The sequence below is a fragment of the Typopeltis vanoorti genome, chromosome 5, assembly GCF_054136105.1.
Source record: "Typopeltis vanoorti isolate ZY-2024b chromosome 5, IOZ_Tvanoo_1.0, whole genome shotgun sequence".
Taxonomy (NCBI): Eukaryota; Metazoa; Arthropoda; class Arachnida; order Uropygi; family Thelyphonidae; genus Typopeltis; species Typopeltis vanoorti.
In genome coordinates, this window is record NC_143553.1 from 41,580,838 (window position 1) to 41,605,945 (window position 25,108).

The following is a 25,108-nucleotide window of genomic DNA, read 5'->3' on the forward strand; positions in this document are numbered from 1 at the left end:
AAGCATGATTTGAACAAATAAAACACAAAGCGAGAACATCCAGTGCCCAGTTGCATATAGAAGTGCTTAGAATGAGGAATATGCCACTAGAACCAGTGGCACAACTAATCTAGAGCAAGAAGTACGCACTTACAATATACAAAAATTGTATACATATTTTCTGTTTAAAAAAAAAAAAAATCACTTGTTTTAATTAAGTTTTTGTTGTTGTTGGAGACCTGAATGAAACATTAGAAACAAAAGGACATTTTTCAATTGCAAAGAAACAAAGCATGTTTTCCGAAGCGCAAAAAAATTACTAGTTGCAGATGATTAGACCGGGATCTTAGCGGAATGTTTTTTAAGTTAATAGAAATTTCTAGCCCAATTTTTGGTAGAAAATACAGTTTATCTGAATGGTTTCAAAAATGCATTGAAAATTAACATACACAACATAAATGCGTTGTAATTCCATGTGTTATTCTCACTCCTCGTCATTAAAAATAAATTTTGGGCGAGATTTCATCTGCATTTACGAATTCAATCCTAGAGTGTTACGGACAATTTCAATTTAAATGGTGAATTAGTATTAAAAAAAAAATCACGCAGGTCTGGTTTGCTTAGTCATATCCAGAAGATTAAGGTTAAATACTTAATATACAAGAATAATACACTCGTCATTCGTGCATTCCCAGGTCGATTAGATTTATATATATATATATATATATATATATATATATATATATATATATATATATATATATATATATATATATATATATATATATATATAATATATATATATATATATAATATATATATATATATATATATGTATGTGTGTGTGTGTGGCGGAAAACCCAAGTTCCCAGAAGGGAAAAAAATCTGCAAGAAAACTTCCTACACAGCCTACCGTTTATGTAAGACCAGCTAATATTAAGGGCTTCCTTAGTTGAAATTCCCAGACGAATTGCAACCAACTTCTATCCAACCAAAGAGTTCCTGTCTTTACATTTCCAGGAAATCAAGGCATCGAGCTAGCCCTGAAATGCACTTAGACTCAATGGACAACTGTGTCAATTTGTAGCGAATGGAGGGGATTTCAATTCTGAATAAATTAATGAGCTCTACCCATGTATCAAAAGGTTCTGAAGTTCTCCCTACGATAATCCAAGTTTCATTTCAAATATACAGTATATTTATATATTTTTTCTTTCTTTTTTTTAAAATAATTTTTAACCCGTTCATCTCATTTGAGTTTGCCTCACAGATGCAACAAAAATAACACACTGAATTACTGATACGAGGATCCTTCGTATATCATGCATAAATCTTTAAAAATTCAGAGCAAAAGAGTTTTGTGACTGTCGAAAATTGCTTTTATTTTAATCCATTACACATGAATCCATGAAAAAACTTTGGATTCATATGCACAATAGAAATAGTTCATTGCTGAATTTTGGCAAAGAGAGAGTGGAACTTAATGGCAAAGCACATAAGATCTCGCTTTGCCATCTAAAGACTTGAGGATATTTCAAATCCTTCTGACATGAATTTTTCTCATATCACTGAAGGTATTCATCACTGAAGGTATTCAGTGATATGAGAAAAATCACGTGTTTTTTTTAAAGTTTTTACTCCAATTAAAAAGTATTTCACTATGCTTTATCTAAAGTCTGAGTCATTTCCTGCCAACGTAATTTTAATTGCAATTAATAGGAATTGCTTGCAATTGACTAAGAAGTTAAGCTAGCTTATAAATGCAAAAATTATGGCATGGAGCAACGGATTTGAAAACTTAAAATTATTTATTAATATTTGACTTCATATTGTGATAATGTTTTCAGAATAAGAACTGCAAATTAATTATATGGTACATATAATTAATTTGTTAAGCATAAAATTATTACACAAGTATATAACAAATATCTTAACAATAGACGTAGCGAACGATGCAAATCTCATCAAATAATTGTAAGTTTATTTGCATACCAGGTAAACAATTCTGAATATTATAAATTTCTAAATGTATCTCATCCATATATCATATGTTAATAAAGATGCCAGTGAGGCGTACCGTTGCGTACAGTCCCATAAAAATCACTGTATATTATGACTCCCACCCATGAAAAGTGTGAACAGGGTCGTACTTACACTTTTCCCGAGGCGGGCGGGTCCTAAGGCGCTAGAGTCCTCAGGGGGGCTCCCTACATCATGATTTAGGCCCTTATATTGCTCCTAATTTTTCGAGGGGCCCAGCTAGAGCCTCGTGTATCTGTGCATAAGTATGGCCCTGGTTGTGAACTTATAGTACATTAGTACCGACGGTGGGCAAATGATATTTTTCTACTTTTATAAATTTATATATATACATTTTTTGTAGTTTATTTATCCATTTATTTTTTACATAATCCAGAAACTTGGCTCTAGAGATCAAACGCAGAACTTTTTTTAAAGCCACTTAAGATGTAGCTTCCATTCAGCAGGGAGGTGGTCTCACTATGGGCGATGAAATTCATCTCATTAAGGACAATCACAAGCATCAATGCTCCCGGCGAGATTCGAACCCGTGGCCAGTTGATTGTTGGAGAGTGGATATACCAACCACTGGACTAATCAGGTCAGGATTACAGGCTTTAATTTGTTTTTGATTTGTCAATCAAAAACGTTTATAATGCGCTTCTAAGATCCCAAACGATTAATTTATAATATAATGTCCTGGGATTAGAAACTTAGAATCACTAATTTCCAATCTTAGGAGCAAGGCATTCTAATCCGTAGATGGGATTCCACTGCAGATCAATAACCTTCAATGGAATCCCGTGAATCCCGTCTACGACGCAAAGGATCTTTCATAAGGACTTTAATGCCCTCAGCTGCATTAAAAAGACTAGTGTTCAATCCATCTTTGGATGAACAGGTGAAAAGGGAGAGCGAATTAACTCTAGTTTTCGAAAGGTACAACCACAGTGTATATTATATAACACTTTATATATATAGTGTTGGATATTTTGATAATGTTTTCGGGATTTTATAAATAGAATATAAAATAATAATTACTGGCATTTCAGTTTATTGTTTTGGATTAGTAGCTTCGCAAGTTTCCACTACAATATCTATAATAATACAGGCTGCCCGTCTTTCTATCAGTTGGGCTCAGTTTAGATCCAATCTCGATTAGATTTTGCTAGCATGTTTATGAACAGCTCAGAGGAGGTAGGATATAGTGGAACAAGAAAAAGCAGAATCTTAAAAAAAAAATAAAATAATAAAAAAAAAAAACAGCATGTCAAAAATGGATTTCCAGTTTCTACCATTATAATTAATGAAACAAGGAACTGAATATTCTGTTCTGTTTGGGCAACACAACCAACCCAAACCTGTTTCGGTATTGCAACATGTTCCAACCCTATTCCCTAATCTACACACAGAGAATTCTGCCCATCCTAATTTTGTTAATGATAATAATTATTGTAATGTACGAAAATAAACTCCGATTTATTTTTTATTTTTTTCTTTGAGGTATAATGAAAACGCAGCTGGAAACACCTGACTACTTAGAATAGAGAGGATGACAAGGATGGTATACATTATATTAAGATTTCAATTCGCTTTATAAACATTTTTCAATGGCTTCCTTTCCCTTTATTAAATTATTTGGTTTTACAAATAAAAAACAAAGATTAATACATCAGGTAATTTTAATAATATAATATCTAATATCAATCACATTTAAAAACATTCATATTTGGTTTCTTTTTCAGCATAAAATTACTGAAATTGCTGTGTTCTTAAATTACAAATTCATGCATACTGTGATGTAAGCACACATTCGGAAGTAACATTTAGGTTTTTTGCGCGTATAATATTCCACGGCAAACGGAAATTTTAACTTAAATATCTAATTTAAATAATGTTCATAAATGAATGTCATTTATTGAAATAAAAACAATGTGCAGAACGATACAAACTATGAGATTTGTGTTTTGACATTATTTCGGCAAGAAGAGCATCCCGTAGCTCAGTCGGTATAGGACGAAGTCCTTTGGTCGGAAAGACCTCGGTTCGATTCCCGTCTATAACGTAGGAACTTTTATCTGGTCTCTTTCGACTAAAGGTGAGTTAGCCGGTCTCATAAGGAGGTAGAGGGTTTTTTCACCCGGAAACTTGTGGTTTTCGTCCCTCAGAACAGGCAACCGGCCCGTGAACACACACGGATCTACAGTCAAAAATACTTAAAAATCCCTCGTTAAAGGGCTCATTGTTCGTCCTGTCCTAAGGGACGGATGAGGAAAATTGGGAGAACCGCACACGACGACAACAACAGAGTATCCCACTCGAAAAGACTGCAACAACTAATTTTCCAACTTTAGATTCAAAAAAATAATCCAGTTAAAATGAAAACGGATAAATGTTTTTTTCTATCAAGTAACGAAGGTTATGTTATGCAGCCATATTTCCTTTCAAAGAAATAAGGCAGGCAGTGTTACTTAACTAAAAGGATGAATGTAGTTGCCTACAGTCTTCCAGAAATTCATTCAAGCTCCGAAACATCGTTATTTTCTCATATCGTACAATTCACGTAATTATTACTATTAAAACTTTTTTTGCGTGCGTGTGTGTGTGTGTGTGTGTGTGTGTGTGTGTGTGTGTGTGTGTGTGTGTGTGTGTGTGTGTGTGTGTGTGTGTGTGTGTGGGCAAGGACGTCGCAGAAATTACCAGGACTCCACAGTGTTTTGAAAACTCCTGATTTTCATAAACTTCAATGCACTGCTGATTTATTTTTGGCCACAATCACAGATGTTGGTCTCCTGGGTAGACTTCTGGCAAATGCTAATAGATACACGTATTTTGGACCTGTTTGGCAGTCATTTCCTGCAGCAAAGTTGAAGTATTGGTGCTACTCTTAAATGAATTCTAACTCTTCCCAAAAGTGCTCTACAAGATTCAAATTTGGACTTATGCTAGTCATCTAATGTTTGCATCTTTTTCGTCCAACGATGTCGCTGCTTCTTGAAATATAACGATTCCCCACCCCCCCTTTTTTTTCCCTGACAATTCCGTCACAGGCGAGCAAAGGATTAATTAATCCGAAGTTCTATTCTGCATAATCCCCTCTTCCAATAAGTCTCCATGAGGCTTATTGCACATTATCACTAATACCTGCAAACGAAATTGTTCAGAATGTAAGTATAAAGTTAGGTTTTCATTTTTTTCAGGGCACTACAAATGGAAATTCAATATAACAAATAAGCTTAGATGTCGACGGTTATTCATGACTTAATTTCTTAACGGTATTGACAACACCAAACAATTTAATCAAAAGATGTTTTATTAACTGCTTATATTTCGCTGAATTTAAAATCAGCATCATCAGAGCACAACACACTTGTACACGCGACAGTGAGTAAGTAAAACAATAAAATTGCAGTGTACAAAAGATCTCAAGTCTTGTTTATTTTTTCTAATGTTGAAAAAAAAATCATTACAGCTATATGGGAGTTGCTCTTAGGATGACAGTCTCCCAAATTTTTGGCAAATTAAGGCAACCATACTTGTTCAGGTTAGGAGAATTCTTCAAAGCATTGCTGACTCAAAAAATAATCTTTCAGATCTGTAACAACTCCTAAATAGCACTTCTTCGTTTTCTTCCATCTAATCCTGTGTGAAGGGTGTCCAAATCGTGGTCTGCTAGACCTGACTTGCCATAGTAATAGCAGCGAATGTATTTTTTATGTTCTTCCAGGCGGATGTTAACTGATCTACCTGTTTGTCCATAGTAGGCCAAGTCACAGGGAACTTCATACACTCCTGGGTGTGCTAAAGGATGAAGTTTATCCTTAGGCGAGCGGATCGGAGTTGCTAGCTTTACATGCGGTTTGAAAGTGGTGCGAGGGCCATGTTTCATCAGTACCTTGGCTATCTTTTCTGACATAGGGAATAGAGATGGTCATGTTGTGTTCCTTGAAATATAATGATTTATCTCTCTCCCTTTTTTTTCCTAACAATTCCGTCACAGGCGAGCAAAGAATTAAATAATCCGAAGCTCTATTCTGCATAACCCCCTCTTCTTCCAGTAAGTCTCTATGAGGCGGGTGACTAATATTGAACATTAGTCACCTGCCTTTCAGACGGATCACTATCTTTTCCCGTTTACAGAAAGCCAACACACACACACACACACACACACACACACACACACACACACACACACACACAGAGGAAGATACCTACATAAACAATCACATCATCATCCAGTCCAACAGTATGGCATTTTAAAAACACTCACACAAAAAGCCAGAGCCATTTGTTCTAACGATACAGCTCTGACCGCAGAACTCAAATATCTGCGCCATACGTTCTTAGCCAACGGCTACAATCTCTACAAAATAGATAAAATACTACACAGCCCCATTACTCCTCCCTCCCCTAATACACAGGAACACAACATGACCATCTCTATTCCTATGTCAGAGGTACATCAGAAAAGATTGACAAAGTACTGATGAAACATGGCCTTCACGCCACTTTCAAACCGCATGTAAAGTTAGCAATTCTGATCCGCTCCACTAAGGATAAACTTCATCCTTTAGCATACCCAGGAGTGTATGAAGTTCCATGTGACTGTGACTTGGCTTACTATGGACAAACAGGAAGATCAGTTAACATCTGCCTGGAAGAACATAAAAAATACATTTGCTACTATTACTATGGTAAGTCAGGACTGGCAGACCACGATTTGGACACCCCTTCACACAAGATTAGATGGAAGAAAACGAATGTGCTATTTAGGAGTTGTTACAGATCTGAAAGATTATTTTTTGAGTCAGCAATGGCTTTCAAGAATTCTCCTAACCTGAACAAGTATGGTTGCCTTAATTTGCCAAAAATTTGGGAGACTGTCATCCTAAGAGCAACTCCCACATAGCTGTAATGATTTTTTTCCCCAGCTGATTTGAAATTCAGCGAAATATAAGCAGTTAATAAAACATCTTTTGATTAAATTGTTTGGTGTTGTTAATACCGTTAAGAAATTAAGTCATTAATGATGGAAATTCAAAAAGGGATACGTATCCCCACACTATAATATCACCTCACCACAGGTAACAAAGGGGATGCAAAACTGCAGCTTTCCAGTAGTCTACAGTCCAACTAGGCAAGCACTGCACCACACAAAGCTAACCAGATAATTATTTTTGGTGGATGACTGGCTTGCATGCAGCAGCCCATAAAAACTTAGGATATGGAGTATGTAATCCTTCGACATCTATAGCAATGATAACTCCTGTGCTCCTGAGAAAATTTACTGTTGAAGAACGAAGAAACAAGCAATCTGGTTAAACATTAATCCTATCCCTTTATGTGGTTTGCTTGATTTTTTTTATATTTTTTTTTAACCATCATATTTCGGTATTTTAATGACGTCTATCACAGTTCATCTCGTGCTCTAAGCGTCTGCTGCAATCAACGGAAGTGACTGAACACAAATATGGCAGCCTACGATAGCAGTTTCTTGTCAGTTAGTTAAGTGGAAGTCATATCCCTTTCCCAGTATTGTACACAGTAGTCATTTAGCATACTTCCTTGTTTTTATTATACCTTACCGTGATTTTTTTCAAGGGTAAGAAGTATTCGAGAAAAATAGGTGCCCATTTAATTTGTATAAGTGTATAAAAATGTGCAGTAGAATGTCATTCCACCTGATTCTCGCATCTGTCAACTGCTTCTGACCAATGATTTCGTTGACTTACTTTCTGCACATGGCCCATCCTAGCAGGGTACTGGGTTCCAAGATACTCTTACCTACCAACCTCCCTGGCTCCCATTATTATTCCCATTCAAAGTCATTCAGGTCATGATCTTTGTTCATTATTATCTCTCTCTCTCTCTCTCACACACAATCGTGAATGCAGATATCTCCCGCGGATATCTATGGTCTATTTATAGCAGGTAAATGTAAGGTATGTCACTAGTCGCGTGAGCATTCCATTTAGAATGGGGATGTCTTTTCTATCAGTTTGGCCACTGAGTGTAAACTGCGACAAACAGGACTCAGTTTGTATAAACATGTAATATAGAGTTAGAGTTAGCAGCACTGGTGACCTTCAGTCAACTAGCACTTTTTAAGACGTTAACTGTTAGTTGAATACTGAAATCATAATGTTAGCAGGTGCAACTTTTAAGGTAACTTGTAAATGAAATTTATACGTAAGTAAAATATTTGATTAGAATATTTTTTTCTGTGTGTATGAAAGAGCAAATATTCATTAAATGTTACAGTTCATATGCACAGAACTAGTGCAATTAAATAGTTATTATGATTAAAGTCAGTTTGTGTTCTTGTTTTGGAATTAGGGACAAAGAAACTAAAGCTATGAGGATAGCGAGAGTATTATGACAATTAAGTGCATATGACAATAAACTGTGTGGGTTCTCTGGCCAACGTGTCTGTTTTGCGAGATAAAAAAAGTTTCCGGGTGGAAAATCCCTGCCACATGCGTATGAGACCGATCAACTCACTTCAGTTGTGAAAGGACCAGCTGCAAATACGTCAATACGGTGTGAATATATTTCTAAAACGGAAACAAAAATTCATTGTTTGACTGTCACTGCGCTATGCTAAATAATTTCTAGTTAGCCTACACATATTTAAGTACACTACATACAAAGTAATGATATCTCTGTTGTCTGATCAGATTTATCGATGCCTGAAAAAGGTATAAATCAGTGTTTGCCGCATGAACTATGCTCCGGACTTTTATAGCATCTAAAATATCTACTGCAGACCAGTAAAACATCTAAAATTATGACTACACGAATTCGACAAAAGAATTTGTTTAACTCGATTTTCTTTTTTTTTTATTATTGAAATAAAACACCAATTCCCAAACCTCATTCCTGAATAGTCAAATACCAGAACAACGTAGACGAACTTTGACTATTCTAATTTCTTTAATGAGTATATTTTAGGTGGTTAAAAACATTGATAGAAGAAGTGCTTAAGTTGATTATATTCTCAAAGATACTTTTAATTCTGAACGCTATCGCTATATCCATTCTATGAATCTCTAGATTCTATTTTTGTATTATTTATCAAAGTATTATTTTTCAAAAAGCGGAGCACCACTGCTGATAATCCTAAAAAACTAATGCAAATACATCCGCTACGGTTAAAACAGTTATCGAAAATAGTGTGAGTTTTAAATACATTAATTCCTATCCACATTATAAGCTAAGTTTAATACTGTGAGAAGTGAGAAATGATGCCAGTCGGATGACCTTGAATGACTAGCTTGACCTCTACCTGCAACGGAGACTTCTTAGTCAGGATATTTGGGCACTATGTGATTCAAAAAAAGTTCATAGGTTAAGGGAGACCAAATATTTCAGAATAAAATATTTAATCGGAAAGAATAATAATTGCAAGCATATTAGACATATTAGCTATATTAGACAAATATCTGGGGAGCAAGAAAACGGAAGTGGAGTATTCCCAACTGATAATCGGCAGAGTGCTTTTACGGTCCGAAAGTCATCGTCCGAGTGATAGCTTTTAGCGATAATGTGTGTGTGTGCGTTGTCGTTATCTTTACTAATAGAGGGGTATTTGTGGTCGTTTGCTATAACTCGGCGAGTACTGGTGACGAAATCGAGAAACAGGTGCGCATTATGACAAATTTTCCTACGATTATTAACGGTTTCTCATTCACATTATTTGACGTACAAATGCACATCGCTAATCGATCCGAGGTCTTCAAAACGTTCTTGATCAATATAAAGACCACAAATGTGATGTGTCGAAATAGCATTTTTTAAATGATAAGTATAAGGTGCCTTTATTGGTGTTTCTTCGCTGAAGAGACATTACGCTTATAACCGTGTTAAAATAATAACAATAAATAAATAAATAAAAGTAATTGTTCTCATAAAATGTGCGCAGAAAATGCGAATGATTATAACAGAGTTGTCTGTTTTATTTTATAATTTTCGATACATTTAGGTTCGGCTAAATAATACTGAATTTAATTTCTCATAAAATTAAATAATTCTATACGATAATTCTGTTTTCATTTTTAAAGATTCAGAAAATGAAGCCCATTAAGGAATTTAACAGTGTTAAATGCACTCCGCCACATTTAAATACGGTGGCATAATGAATCGTAAAATATACTTTCTGCTACCGGAAAGCACATATCCAATCTGGTAGAGCAGTGTGTGTGCATGTGTGTGCGTGCAAGCGCGCGCACGCACTGTCTCTCGATAGAGACGAGAGAGGGGGAACGGAAAGAATGAGCAGGAAATAAGTAGAATTTCAGTCACGCTAGGTTTCATAAAAATGCTAGGGAAAGAGTTTCCTGGAAGCGGCAGCGAACTAAATCGCTGCACTGGTCTACATAACTCCTGCTTTTGTTTTAGTTCACCACCATAACTGAAAAGTCCAAGCTATAATAGGGAGAATATATATATGCATACATACATGCTAGATTTAATGCCCATCATAAGACATAACAAAAAAAATCGACTTAAAATATTTATAAATAAATTTAGAAATGACAATCTTCGTGTTTAATTTTCACAATGAAAAATAATTGTTATCAATACTCATAACATAAGATACTATACGATCAGTTTTAAATAATTTTGTGCGTGTCATTTTACAAAAATCTCTGTTAATTGCATTCTCTCCATGAAATACCAAATATTGAACAATATACATTAGTACAATTATAATTGATATTTAAAATTTACAATATAAAATTAAGATGTGCAGGTCTAGGTGAGTACATACGAGTATTGTTTATTTTATGTCTGTTACTTTTTTTTTTAGAAATAAGTCCACTAAAAAGATTTCAAAGGAGATCTCATTTCCTCAATAGAATAAATAGAATAAGATATTAAGATTTGGTGTGAAATTATAGTTTTGTTAGACTGGTGCAATTTGCCATAATCATTACCGAAATCAAATACATTGATGGAAAGAACATTTCCTTTATGTCGTAATACAGAGGCTGCAATAGGAATGAGTGGGCATAAAAACAAAGCTGCAAAAGAGAAACGAGCTAACGAAACTAGTCTTTGCACACAACTCAACACACACACACACACGAAGGCAAGTTGTGATCTTATAGAGTTAACCTTCACCATAAGGTACAAAACGTGAATCTGCCCAAGGGTGTATGTCTTTCATTTGTCTGACGGCTGTTTTGATCATTAGGGAACAGGCAGAAACGTGATTACAGCACACCTCACGATTCAAAGCTGTGCATTTTTTCTCTATTAACTGTGAAAGTAAGTTTGGTTTTACATGTAAAAACTTATATAAAATTATAAAAAAAAGTGCATTTTTATAATTATGAATATTATAATTATAAAAAATTACATTTTAAAAGAAAATGTTTTTCATGTTAGATGTATATATTATTTCTTTGTAAAAATATTTTTATACATTTTCAAAGAATGATTACTTTATAATAATTATTATTTTTATCAAAGTTAATGTCATGCAAAACTTAAACTGTCTCACTTAATGAAGGCCCTGTCACGTAAATCCTTAAAACATATTGTGATCATCCTATGAGGGACGTGGAATCATAATGACTGCCTGTCTCGTGCTGAAATATTTACCATGAATCTAAGAAAACACATAAACTAAAAATGTCGTGACTAAATGACTAAAAACAAGATAAGCGTCGACAACAGTCGACGCGAATGCACATGGTTTCATTCCTCTCTAAATTTCTAACCACTTTTTGAGTGTTCGCAAAAAAAAAAAAAAAAGTATTAAACTTAAAGAACTGAAGAAAGAAATTCGAGAAACTGTCAGACAGACTTTTAGCAAACTGTGCGGAAGACCACTGGTCAACAAGTTAAGTGAGTCATAAGTTAATCATCAGAAAAAGGAAAGGAATAAATATAAACTTCATCGACATTTTGAAACACAGTTTGTCCTAAAAACAAATTTAAGAATTTTTCCCCACTTGATCTTAAATAGAACTACTTTGAACGTAATGCGATGGCACTGAATTAAATCGAGGCTGCAAGTGATTGAAAACATCCACTACAGCGCAACAAAAAACAAGACGTGATATTACACTGATAATGATATGAGGTTTCAATAACTCAAATAAAATGAGAAGAAAATTAGACGTGATGAAACCTTTGCATTAGTGTTTCAAAGGAAATTATGCATCTCCCTCTCCTTAAAATTATAGTGAATGAAATTATACAAAAAACATCAGAACTTGAAATGGCCATATGTTATATCATACAATCTGCCAGTGATTTCAGGACTCATGATTAAGTCATCTTTCTTACCAGTTCTCACCGACCGAACTGTGAATATTTGGGTGTATTACGTAGCAGTACTAGACGTATGGCAGCTTCCATAATTACACAATGGCAGATGAATTGATAAGAACAGATTTCCAACTAGCCAATGCACCTTTCAGTTTTCGAGATACAGCTTAGACAATAAAATATCAATGCATTTCTTTCCTGACCGTTACCTGCATCACAAACGAGTGATGTACTTTGATTCTTTCACCTCCATATATGAGTTCACATGAAGGCAATGCATATGAGATAGTTTTTTTTTTTTAATTAAAGCGACTAATCTCAAAATGGTACATTAAATTTCCATCGCATTCGATTTTACAGGAACAATGAAATCGGTAAGTTTTAGGCTTTCCGTTGCAAACGCTCTGTGATATGAGAACATGATTCCACGTAGGTTATAGTTCTACGCAATACTGTTCGAAAAAGTCAACGGAAATGATAAAAACATCCACAACAGCGCAACAAAAAACAAGACATGATATTACACTAAGTATGGTGTTCTCTTATAACACATTTAGCGCACGTATTGCCACCAACTATCAGATACCTACAGAGTACAAGTGCGTATTCCACTGTTAGACTCTCTTTTTCAAATATTTCATCTGTGGTAGTTACCTGTTTATAGCTTAATTTTTTATTTTATTCACACATTTTATTTCACGAAACTAGTTGAGTGTGTGAAGACACGTTTTAGGTTTTGTCAAGTTGGATTCAACCTTGTATGTGAAATCTGTTTCGTTCCTCCCATCGACAGATTCTGAGATGTTCGTTTGTGCAGCTTAGCGATGCAATCCACAGCGTGAAAGACACGTCTCAGTGGTGTGTCCGAAAACCGTTCATATTTTTATTTTCTGGTTCAGGGATAAAAGAAATGTTACTATTTACACTACAAATAAATAATCTTGAACACTCAATTAATAAGTCTCAGGAGTGGAATCAAATATTGACAAGTTATCGCCACCAGAAATTCAGTATCGAACAAAACGTTGAGTTATGCAGAATTATTGCCGAGGCAGCTCAAGATCATAACGGATTAGTTTGTATGTTCTCAAATCATTTTATCCATTCTACGTAAGAGAATAACTATATGCAGTGGATCCGAATAATAACTAACGATACGCAGATGATCATGCAAGAGTTCTCTGAGGTCTAAAGAAGGGGGGCAGTTTTATAGCAGGAAATCTTCCGAGTCCTAAATAGTGATACTTTGCAAAAATATGGCGTAGGTGAATCTAAATTTATAAAATGAACTATCTAAAGTGTCGCTGGTGATCACTGTGTTTACACTAATGTCCATTATCAGTAATCAAAATCTCTTAAGATCTTCATGGCAAACAACAGAATAAAAAATAGAAATAAAAGTGATAACAAATTTACAAAAGAAACAAAGATTTTAATTGTAATGCTTCGGTAAAATCGATAAACAAGAAAAATGTTAGTTTACCTGATATGCTGTAAGATCAAAATAGTCGACGAAATCAAGACTCCTGTCAACCAAATATTCGATAGGTTTCAAAACATGGTCGGTCAATCTTATATTATCAACCAAGAATTTGAATTTCTGTAAAAAAAATAAACAAAATATTGTAATCTTCTGATTACTATTTTTTTTTCTAAGCTGCAAGAGAAATAACTTCGACAAATAATTTGAACGCTCGGACAGGAAATTACTTCAAAAAAAGTTATTGCTAATAAAACTTGAACAAATATGCTCTAATTCAGTTGCAGCTTCCTTTGAATGTCACACGTCGTATACCAGGTCAACATTAAAGAACTATGATCGATATAGTATATTAATATATAATATATCCCTCAGTGTTCATGACACACACACACACACACACACATATATATATATACTCTCTATACATAAAAAGAAGATAAGCCGAAATTTGAAACATTTTTATGTCACGTTCTTTGTCTTACAGGCTCACCAGCCCGGAACTCGGAGGGGGGAGGCGGAGCCCCCTAGTATGTGTATATATATATATATATATAGAGAGAGAGAGAGAGAGAGAGAGAGCTCTAATATCGGATGCGTAGATAATGAAAACGGTCAACTGCATAGGGGCACATCTCAGAGATATTAGAATAATACAACTTTTCGGCCTTTCTTTCTCTGGAAGCTCTCTTGCTGACGTTTTTATTGAAATCTGCGACATTGGTCTTTTTTTCTTTTTTTTTTCTTTTTTTTTTTTTTTTTTAAATCCATTCTAAAGCGATTTCGATTTGCTCATCTTTCTCTTACTGTTTCTACTAGAGCAGATACAAACTATTTACATATCACAAACTTCTCAAATGAGTGAAAAAAACAACAAAAAAAAACGAACTCAGTATAATTTATTATGCGTTCTGGCTATATAATATACCTCCTTAATGACTTTCATCGAGGAACGCAGATGAAACACCATTATAGCTAGATTTTAATTATCGGCCACAGGAAGTTTTTTCTAGACCTGCCAAAAAGTCCCAATAAGCATAATATTATTCTAAACGAACTTCACTACAGCAAAGTATTCACCATAAACTCTTCATGTAGTCTTTACGAGCAAGTTACAATGGAAGTCAACATAAATATCATATGAATGAACATCATCCATAGTTCTGATGTGCGAATCTGCTTTTGCAGAATCACAAAATCAAATTTGCCTTTAAGGATTTCGTTCTATAATTGTATCACAGTTTCAGAACTATGCTTAATGGTCTGATAGAGTAAGGCTCTTCAAATTGATATCATAGTGAGGTTATAGTACATTAGTGTCTCTGTCTCTGCTAGGTTAAGGACACAAAAAATTACATTTAAACTACAACAGTTTCATTACACTTCAGCAATGTGTTTGGATTAACAATTTCTGTAGCTGATTCACTACTTCTTTCCGCATTGAGTGCTGCTCTCTAGACAGCTGGTCTATCCCTCGTTCCGGGTTCAGGCTAGGAAAATATATAAAACAGGTGTCAGTGGCAGAACAAACGCATTTTTCAAGAAAGCATTATCGTAATAAAATGCCAAACCGGATTAACACAGGAAATGTCGAGTAACAATACAGGATGACTTTCGCCTGTATCATTTTATAAAGGCAGGATATGACTTTTGTCTTTAAAATTTTATACTGAAAATTGCGCTTTGGCTAGGTGAACTCCGCCTAGCCAATAGCGCAAAAATATTTCTATCTCACTGAAGTATTGAGTATCTCACTAAAACAGGAGGTGCAAAACAGAGAATGTCAAAACAGATATTCCGCTTCCTAGTTATTAATAAAAGATGGTATTCTAAACGTTTCTATATAATAATAATAATAATATAAACGCCACTTGTACTGCATCTTAATGATACTGCAATCAGTGATATATTTTATTACCCCCCCCCCCCATCAAACATGCTTTCCAGATTATGCTGAAGTAGTTTGTTCATAATTATATATGATTTTCCTGAACTTCAGACATTTCTGCCACGGGTGGAGTTTAAAATCTGATCAGTTGAAGGTCTTAACGAACCAAAAATATAAGACTTATTGATAAAAAATATAAGACTTATTGATAAAAAATATAAGACTTATTGATAAACTGACCATAGATTTTTAATTCGTACGTATGTTCGTATAATTTAAATAGTCTTAACGAACCATTACAAAAACAAAATAATGTAGAGAATTATAAATTAAAAATTATTTATAAATGGAAATCCATTTATAAAGTGAACATCTTCAGAGCACATTAAAATAACTCAACACTACATCAGGTACTTATATAAAATTGCATATATTTCTTATTTCTCAAACCCCCCCCCTTCCCCTTTACTATTATGAATGTCAACAATTGTGGAAGTTCTGCCTGACAGAATTCTAGGGTTAATTACATCAAGTGTAGTTAATAAATGCCAATTTATTTATTTAACAAATGCAATGCACGACATGCAAATTATTTACTAGCTGCACTATTTAGCAATTGATAGATTGTAATCTCCATTAATTAATAATACATTTAAAATGATAACTGATTGATATGCAAAACTGGTTTTGACCATTAAATAAATGAACGACATTGTTTTCCTCTATTCACTTATATATTAACTATGGCACAGTTCTCAGAGGCAAACCCATTAGAATGTAAAACCTGTAATTTCGTTGATTATAATACAAAAAAAAAAAAAAAAGCTAGACTACGTTGCGGTAAAATTGTACTAAGAGACATTGATCGATGGATGACAGATATTAAAATTTAGTACTAACAAGCGGAACTTGTGGAGAGCACCGTGATGTGACCTGAATTTGCAGATGCTTTACTTCAGTGCTTAAATTGTCTGTAAAGAGGTTTCTGATGAAACATGGTCATTGTTTTGAATATGTTCTCTCCCCCTCATTCCCCCAGAAACATAGAGGATATAATCATCTTTGCGGATCTGGTTGATCCGCTGGTGAGTTCTCCGATTTCAAACTATAGGCCGTAGGAATTCCAGGGTGGTGTGGGTGTTTGTGAATGCCTTTTTGTAGACTGCAGTTGACGTTCATTATTCCGTGTGACACCACCAATACTTAACTGGGGGCCTGAAGTGTCTTGAAAACGATTATGTGGTGTAGTGCAGGATTTATATCTGGAGTAGTATTTCTGGATTCTCAGTCTAATTATCTAAAAAAAAAAAAAAAAAAATCTGATTCCAGCTTTTATAAATATGCCTACGAGGCATATTGTCTTATGTCTGTTGATCACGAGTTTCTTCCGGACAGTATGTAGTTCTCTGGAATGAAATGAACCCTGTCACAATCGTATGAGAACTAACTAGCCTTCAACTGAAAATCACCTTATAAAGGTTCTTTGCATTCTAGATGGAATTGGAACCAAGGTTGACTCACAGGAGATCAGTAACGTTACCAATCTTTAGATAAATCTCATCTCACCTTGCAGTGTCGAGGGTTTATTAATCATCGCACCTCAAACCGTTCACAGGATAAGGTGGTCAGCCCTACGCCCCGGTGTATCCTATGTCCTGTAGTGTTGAGTTCTCAAGGCCGGTTTGCGTGTTTTGCGGGATGAAAAACCGCAGGATAAACTGGGGGAAAAAACCCTACTGTTCACGCCCAAGACCGGCTAACTTGGCTATGGCTGAGGAAGATCCTTCAGTTCCTCACGTCACCGACGGGAATCGAACCTAGGACACTCCTTCCTCAGGCATATGGTTGCGAAGCGCACAGCCCTAGCTAACCGCGCGGACTCTTTAGATAAATACAGGAAATAAACTAGGAAAAAGTTCGCGAGAGGAAAAAAAAAAAAAAAAAACAGCGCCCAGTTATTATTCAATCTATGATCAGCAGTGTATATTAAGCCATTTTCAATTTACTGCCTTTTAAAACTGATTGACTTTGAGAATGTTATTGCCTGTGATGGTGGGTATATTGTTTTATCTTCAAATTTCCAAAATACTGCAATACTTCAACAGTCACTTCTTTCGACCACTTTTCTTCCTTTATATACGTTAATTACCTTCTTTTGTCGACTGCACATCCCATACACAACTTTACTACGGAAGGTATCTGCAGTCAAGTTTACCCGTGCATGCAGCTCAAATATTGAACATGGGATATTCTTCAATAGACAGCAGGTAATCTCATCAATTTAAATAGCATTAATAAGTAAAACTTAAAGCTTTTTTTTTTCTTGAGAATCTTTTCTATATGTGCTTAGTATCGATAATATTCAGATCTTTAGATAACATCCCGTTCTCTTCTTGGAATAAAAGGTTTCTTGGCATAATATATCCCATCGGTAGCTTTCGTAGACAAACAGACTTCATTCACTTCAGACAATTATTTCTATAATTATGAGTAAGTATCAATCCACTTAATTCCATTTCGTTAAATTAGATCCATTCCATTTCGTTCGCAATAAATTCCTCAGAAATGGCATCAATAACTCCACTATATTCTTCAATACCTAAAACTTATTAAATCTAGGACTGATTCAGAAACCGACTTTACTGCTCTCTACTCTGTGATATACTAAGATGACATCATGCACATCACACAACAGGCTCTTTTAATTGTTTACACAGAAAATTTCAACTGGAAATTGTTCAGAGAAAAAATTTTCCATTAGTGATGTTTCCCTTGTTTTCGCGACAACTCTCACGATTTCCACAACAAATTTAAATTCAAGAACTCCATTCAGTAGTGGTACTTTTGAAACATCCGTCCAGTGTATCAAAAGTTATGAAGCGTTCATGAACAACGACCTGTTTTTGGTTTATGTACTCTAGATATATAATTTTGTTTAGCCTAATTCTGCCATTACAAATGGTTCGATTAAAATCAAAATTAAAGAAGACTGACAGGAACCTTTGTCTGTCAGTCTTTTTTGTGCCATTCTAAATGTAATTAAATGCTATTGACCTAGAGCGGAGTTGCGATATATATATAATGTCAACATGTTTTATCCCTGCATATGATCCAATTGAAACAAAACGCTTCCAAATACCAAAAAATTTCAAAAAAATCCGCCTGGCCAAAGTTTCGGCTTGTGCACGGCAAACTACAAAAATATACTGTTTCTAGTGGCCATCTTCCCCCTTTGTTGTTGCAAAATGCAAGTAATGATGATAGTAATTCTTCTCTGGCAGAAATGAAATTTCCTAATTTAAGATCTCTGCAAAATTTTGTCGACTGAATTTTTTTTTTTTTTTTTTTTTTCGTTGGACCATTTTTTAGTGGAAAAAAAATTCGAATTCCTTATTGGCTGTATGAAATTCAATGAAACTTGGTATTTATGATCAGTATTAACATTTCTGGCAAAATAAGAATATTTAGATTCAACTGCTGTGAATGAATGAATCCTTACAGAATGCTCTTACAAAACAAATTCATTTCCATACAATTTTGTAATTCCAAACTGATGTTCGAATGGAATTTCACTTAATACGAATATTTTTATATTAATCTAAACAAGTTCGTAGTTTTTGTGAAAGGTGGATCTAGCTACGTATGTATCATCAGATAAGAAAAAAAGAGCAGAATTCTTTATTCAAGAACGATCAGTAGTAATTAGCATAGATGACCACCTAACTGCGAAACTAATCAGTACTGACCGCAGAAGTGTCTTCGACATTCAAATCTAAGATAATCAAGAAGCTACTTTGTGTCACCCATGTTCCCCAGTACAAGACGTGCTCTACAACTTTCTGCCTCGGGCTTTGTAGTTATCCCCACCTGTTCCTTTCAGGTCCACGAGAATATTAGCATAACTGGTTTAAGCTGTCTGTCAGGGTAAACCAGTCTGCAACAACTTCGGAGATTATTACAGCTACTGCCGACGAAGAGGCCATGCATGATCTTCAGACCACTTATTTAACGCAGCCTTTACGTATTGAGGTCAGTGCAAATTCTGATTATAAAAGTTACACATTCTGATCGTACAATTTTTCTTTTTTCATTGAAAATTATTCTTGCTCAGGTTACTAACCTAAGCGGAGAATAAAGAAAACAAAGGAATAATGAAGATAATCGTAAACAAAAAAGGAAAGATCCAAATCAAAAGAGGGAGAAATACTAAATTCTATAGAAGCATTAAAGTGGGACAATGCAACTCTTTTATTTTCGAAACTCATGCTGTTCTATCTCTACGACTATGATATTTGATTTTTAAAACCATCCACTTTCATGCAGAAATGTAGCTTACAAAAGTCATTACTGCACAGTAAGTTTAAATAAAGAATAACAATTTATCAAAACAAAAACTCGTTATGGCTTAGTTATAATCACAACTATTACTTTTTTTTTTTTTTAAACGAAAGAAATATACTTCTCCTGCACCATGATTTTATACACTACTGTACAAATTTTTGAGACATAATTTTTCTTGAATACTGTATACAATACCACACTGATTAGAATTAAAACCAAGGCAACTACGGCTACGATGTCATCTGTAAACTGTGTGCACGGTCCAAAGAACATGTATCTGTTTTGTAGTATGAAATACTAGTTTTCAGGAGAAATATCCCTACTATCTCCGTGTTGGCCGGCTAATATAAAGGCTCTCTGCGTACTAAACCGAATTAGAACCCAGGTCTTTCCAACCAAAGAGCAAATGACGTAATGCAGACAAAACCGGAAAACAGGATGCGATTTGCAGTTATCCAACTTCCAACAAAGTGTTACCATGTTATTACAACATAAACAAGACAAAAAAGTGTTGGTAAAAAATAAAAATAAAAAAAAAAGTCACGAAGGCCACAAAAACTGACAGAAAGGAAAGTGCTTTTAAAAGGATTGCAAGTTTCTTCCATCATGAACCAGAGAATTCTGCCAACCAGAAAAATGAACCCTAAAATACCTTTGCAAAAAGTCAAAATTGATGAGGACAAGATAACATACCCAACTATTAGAAAGCGACCCATTTTAGAGGAGAAATGGGTCAAAATACCCCCCCCCCCGTCTCTTTATGAACAGTTTGGAAATGTCTGTCCAAGAAAGATGTGTAATCGCGGCGAAGGAAAGTTAACAACGTATCGAAGGTTGCGAAAATAAAAAGGCTGAGATATACTAAAAGGAGATATAATAAAACTGAGATATACTATAATCCATCCTACTATATATAGCCCGATTTTTATTCAAATGATCATTGCACCCCTAAGAAAGCTGAAAACCTATAACACAAAAGTACGTGAGGCCGATGGCTAGATATTTGAAGTACCTTACTACGAGAATCAAATATTTTTTATACCTCTTCAGGCTTCCAACAAGGCTGAAGAGTCATGAATTCAAATTCAAACACAAAGCTTATTACTCGATTTAGTTTAGCTGACAGCAAGCCTATTTACATGTTCAGCACCATTATATGAAATTATGTACACTGTAAAGGACCGAGTCTGCAGTTTATCGAGCTAAAGCAATTTTTCTTATTTAAATTGGAAGCGTCCATGTTACTGATCAGCATGAAAGATTATTATATCTCCAGTAGGCTAGTGAGAATTACCAGGACAAGGAAAAATTTTGGGCTCAAATCATTTGTTGGAATATATACTACACATATTCCCCGCGGTTGCAGGGGGTGAGGGGATTTTCACCAGCTGACTCTTTTGCTACGACATTGTATCGCTAGCACTAATTTCGTAGTAGTTAAAAAAAGTTCAATTAGTTTCATTCCTGAAGACTCTACACTTGCTTGCAGTAAAAAAAAAACTTCATCGATAACGTTTTTAAACGGAAACTGGGTGATCCTATTTAGGATTAGAATGCGGGGGAGAATTAGGCCAAAAAGTATTAAAGAGAAGTGTATTTATGTCAGGAAACTGCGTAAAACATGCATATTATTCTCTGGACAATATGCATGTTTTACGGGATATATATATATATATATAAAAACCGCTATATATATTTTTACAAGGTTACGGGAAATAAATCCAGGTAGTTTCCAACCAAAAAAGTATCGTTGCTACCGACTGCGCCAGTGAGGCACTTGAAGGGAGTGTATTTTGTCTGTCACATGTGTTTACTTGACCTACCGGTTTGCCTGTTTCGCTGGAGGGAAAAGAAATCCTGCCACCTCCATATGAGGAAGAAAGTGAAGACTCAAAAAAAAAGTAGCGATTGCAAACTCACGTAAAGATAGCGTCTTGCTTTTTATTAACCATAAAGCCAAAGAGATTTCATGGTTAACAGCGATCTCTTTTTCTCACTGCCACATGTACTTATTACCTGAGCCATTTGTATAAGTGAAGAACAGTAACAACATATGTTACTTATATGTATAGGTGAAGGACAGTGACAACATATGTTACTTATATTGTCTATTCTTGTGGATTTTTATTGAAACATGAAAATTGTCCATATCCAGACAATTCCGAAGAAGGAAAGGAAATATTTAATTAAGTAGTTATCACCCGATACAGCCACCAAATTAGAAACGTTAAAATCTAATTCAAAAGAATTAGAACACTTAAAAACCCCCTAAAAAACACATTGTTTTCTTCTCCGCCTCCTCCATGAACACCTCTGCAGCCATTTAACCGATTTCGACTAATTATTCGTCGACCTGATTACCTACTTTTTCACGAAAAAAAAAAAAAGTTATAGCACCCAAGAAACGTCTCATAAGCGAAAAAAAGAAACCAAGTACCGAGAAAGCAGGAAGTTGTGAATTCAGAAGCAATTCAGAAGCAACTAATTGCCTGATATTATTATTTTAATTGTTGTAAATGTAAATTTCCTCTGAAAGTTCAACACCAAAGATGTCACCAATAAAAATGTCAGTGAAATTCTTCTTAAGTATTCTGCAAATGAGCAGGTTCTTCTCTTAGTAGCAAAAACTTTCCTTCCACTCTATTCTGTTCAGAGCCTTCTCTTTCAAGGTTGTGTACCTATCTCCATTCAGCATGTTAGCTAGCATTGTTTTCCTTACTCTTCCTCTGGGTCTTTTTTCCGTCTATTTTTCTTTCGATGGCATCTCTGATGATTCCATTTCCTCTCAGAATATGTCCGATTCAGTTTCCTTTTCTTCTTTTTATCCTCTTTAATAGACTTCTTTCTTCTTCTACTCTTTTTAAGACCTCTTCATTAGTTATTTTATCTGTCCATTTGATTTTTTCCATCCTTCTCCAAATCCACATCTGAAAGCTTTCCAAAATCTTAATTTCTTCTTTATTCAATGTCCAAGTTTCAGCTGCATAGAGGGCAACATTCCACACATAACATTTTATTAGTCTTTTCTTTAGGTTTCTGTCCATTTTACTTCTGAATAAATTCCATTTTCTATTAAAAGGCATCTCTTCCCACCGATATTCTTGCTTTTGTCACTTTTGCATCTTCCATCACACTTCCTAAAAAGTGAAATAGCAGCCACAAAAATGTAGCTAACTTCCTGCCTTCTGTAACAAGCCTACGAGATATTTTATAAGGTGATAATGATGATAAATAAAATAACCAACTTCATGAACCAGTATGTGAATGCTCCATGGATCACAAAAGATTCATTTATCAATGGATGAGCCAATGGAAATGAATGCCACATTAAGTCAGTCGCTCATGAAGTCATCAGTTTCACACAGCAACACACAATTTCGTATCATTCTGAAGATTTTTGTCCAAGTTTGGCGCTTAAAATGAGCATATTTAAAGAAACTAAGATGGCGCGAATAATTTTAGTAAAGGTTCCGAATATCCAATCACAATGAGGTTGTTAATAAGAAGTATGAATAAAACAGTTTCCAGATTGCAATTACTTATTTATTTTCCTCCCAAATTAGAGAGGTGTGCACCCTTTCGATCCATCCATATACATCCTCAAGGACCGAATGAAAATAGTTCTGCAGCTGTGGACTGGACATCACTGCTCGAAGATAACGGAATTCACCTGCTAATTCTACTTTAATATTCTCCTTCAAAATAATTCCGTTATAGAAAACTGAAGGTGACTTGCAGAAAATCTTGGGAACTCTACAAAGTGCGTCTCACAATTTTATTTTCTCTTTTTTTTTTTTTTTTTAATATTAATCTCCATGACATCAAATCATTCATTCAGTACTAACTTCAGTTTAAAAAAGAAAAATTCCAAGACGTCAGACTCTGGAGTATCGAACAATTCGAGCCTTGCGGTCAAGAATTCCTGCACACAAAAAGCACAGTGAGAGGTAACATTGTCATTAGAGGTTCGAGTCTGAGTTTGGGTGTAATTAAAACAGAAGCAATTAAGCTATGAGGCCAGGCATTCAGATCTTGTGAAAATACTGAGATTCTAACCTAATTAGCTCACTCGCGCATAGCGAAGCGAGTGTTTTCATGGGCAAGTTCCTTGATCTCAGTTGCATTTTAATCTTCGTTCATCGACGGACGTCCCCAGGATACAGCATTGTCAACTAAGTCACTCTAATTTTGAACCAATTAAATATTTGAATGCTGTTCAACGTTTCCCTCTGTCTCTCTGAAAGTATTTCTCAACTTGAAGTAGAACTTCACACACACACACGCCCATTCACGCAAAAATTATTTGAATTCTAACATTTTTTTTAGAGTTGAAAGTGTAAAGAACAAATTGCACGAGAATATTTGATAGGATACTTCTCAATAATGTAACGTACAACTTGGAGATAATGTATCTACACTTAACGGAGGAAATTAAAATAAGCTCAGTGTTGTCATCAGGTGATTACTATAGAATTTTATGAGCACTTGCTATGCCAAAACGAATATAATAAGGTGCTCGTGTGTGTTGTCGTAAAACAAAAGACATTCTAAAAAGGAGCAAGAAAAAATATGAATAAGGGTTAAATGTAACAATAAACTGTCATACACTTTTGAAGTAAAACACAGTAGCATGTCAAGGCTTTCTCAAACAACATTTCTTAATGACACCAACTAAATAATTAAAAAATAAAAAATAAAAAAAAATCACGATACAATGAAACCTGTCTGAATTGTTAATATGACCTAGACTTCGGCAGACGATGCAGCTCAAGCAAAACAGCATATGGAAATAATAAAAAAAAAGTTAAAAGAAGAATAAATGTTGGTCTAAAAGTAAACAAAAACACAAGTCATTAAAATAACTATGAACCCAATTAGAAGAGATAGCGTAGGCGGATTCTTTTTATCTTCGCTCATTAGTAAGCAAGCAAAGAACAAAAACATAAGAAATTTACTTTAAAAAAAAAAAAGACAAAGTAATAAACAAATAAAATTAACATTATTTAGTACTAACTTCAAATCTGCCTTATTATATTGGAACAGAAGCAACAAACAAGCGAAGAGGGATTTGTGATGTGCTTAGAAAACCAGAAAAACAAATTACATACTATCAAATGCACTGA

At 34.7% G+C, this 25,108-nt stretch overlaps 1 protein-coding gene across 1 annotated transcript in view; it reads right to left on the reverse strand.

Annotated features, from left to right (window-relative positions):
* LOC150106336 (uncharacterized) overlaps positions 1-25,108 on the reverse strand; it is a 580,415-nt gene that overhangs the window by 367,881 nt on the left and 187,426 nt on the right. Inside the window, 1 exon segment of the mRNA XM_090393088.1 lies at positions 13,760-13,876. Within this exon segment, the coding sequence (XP_090249214.1) occupies positions 13,760-13,876 (117 nt within the window).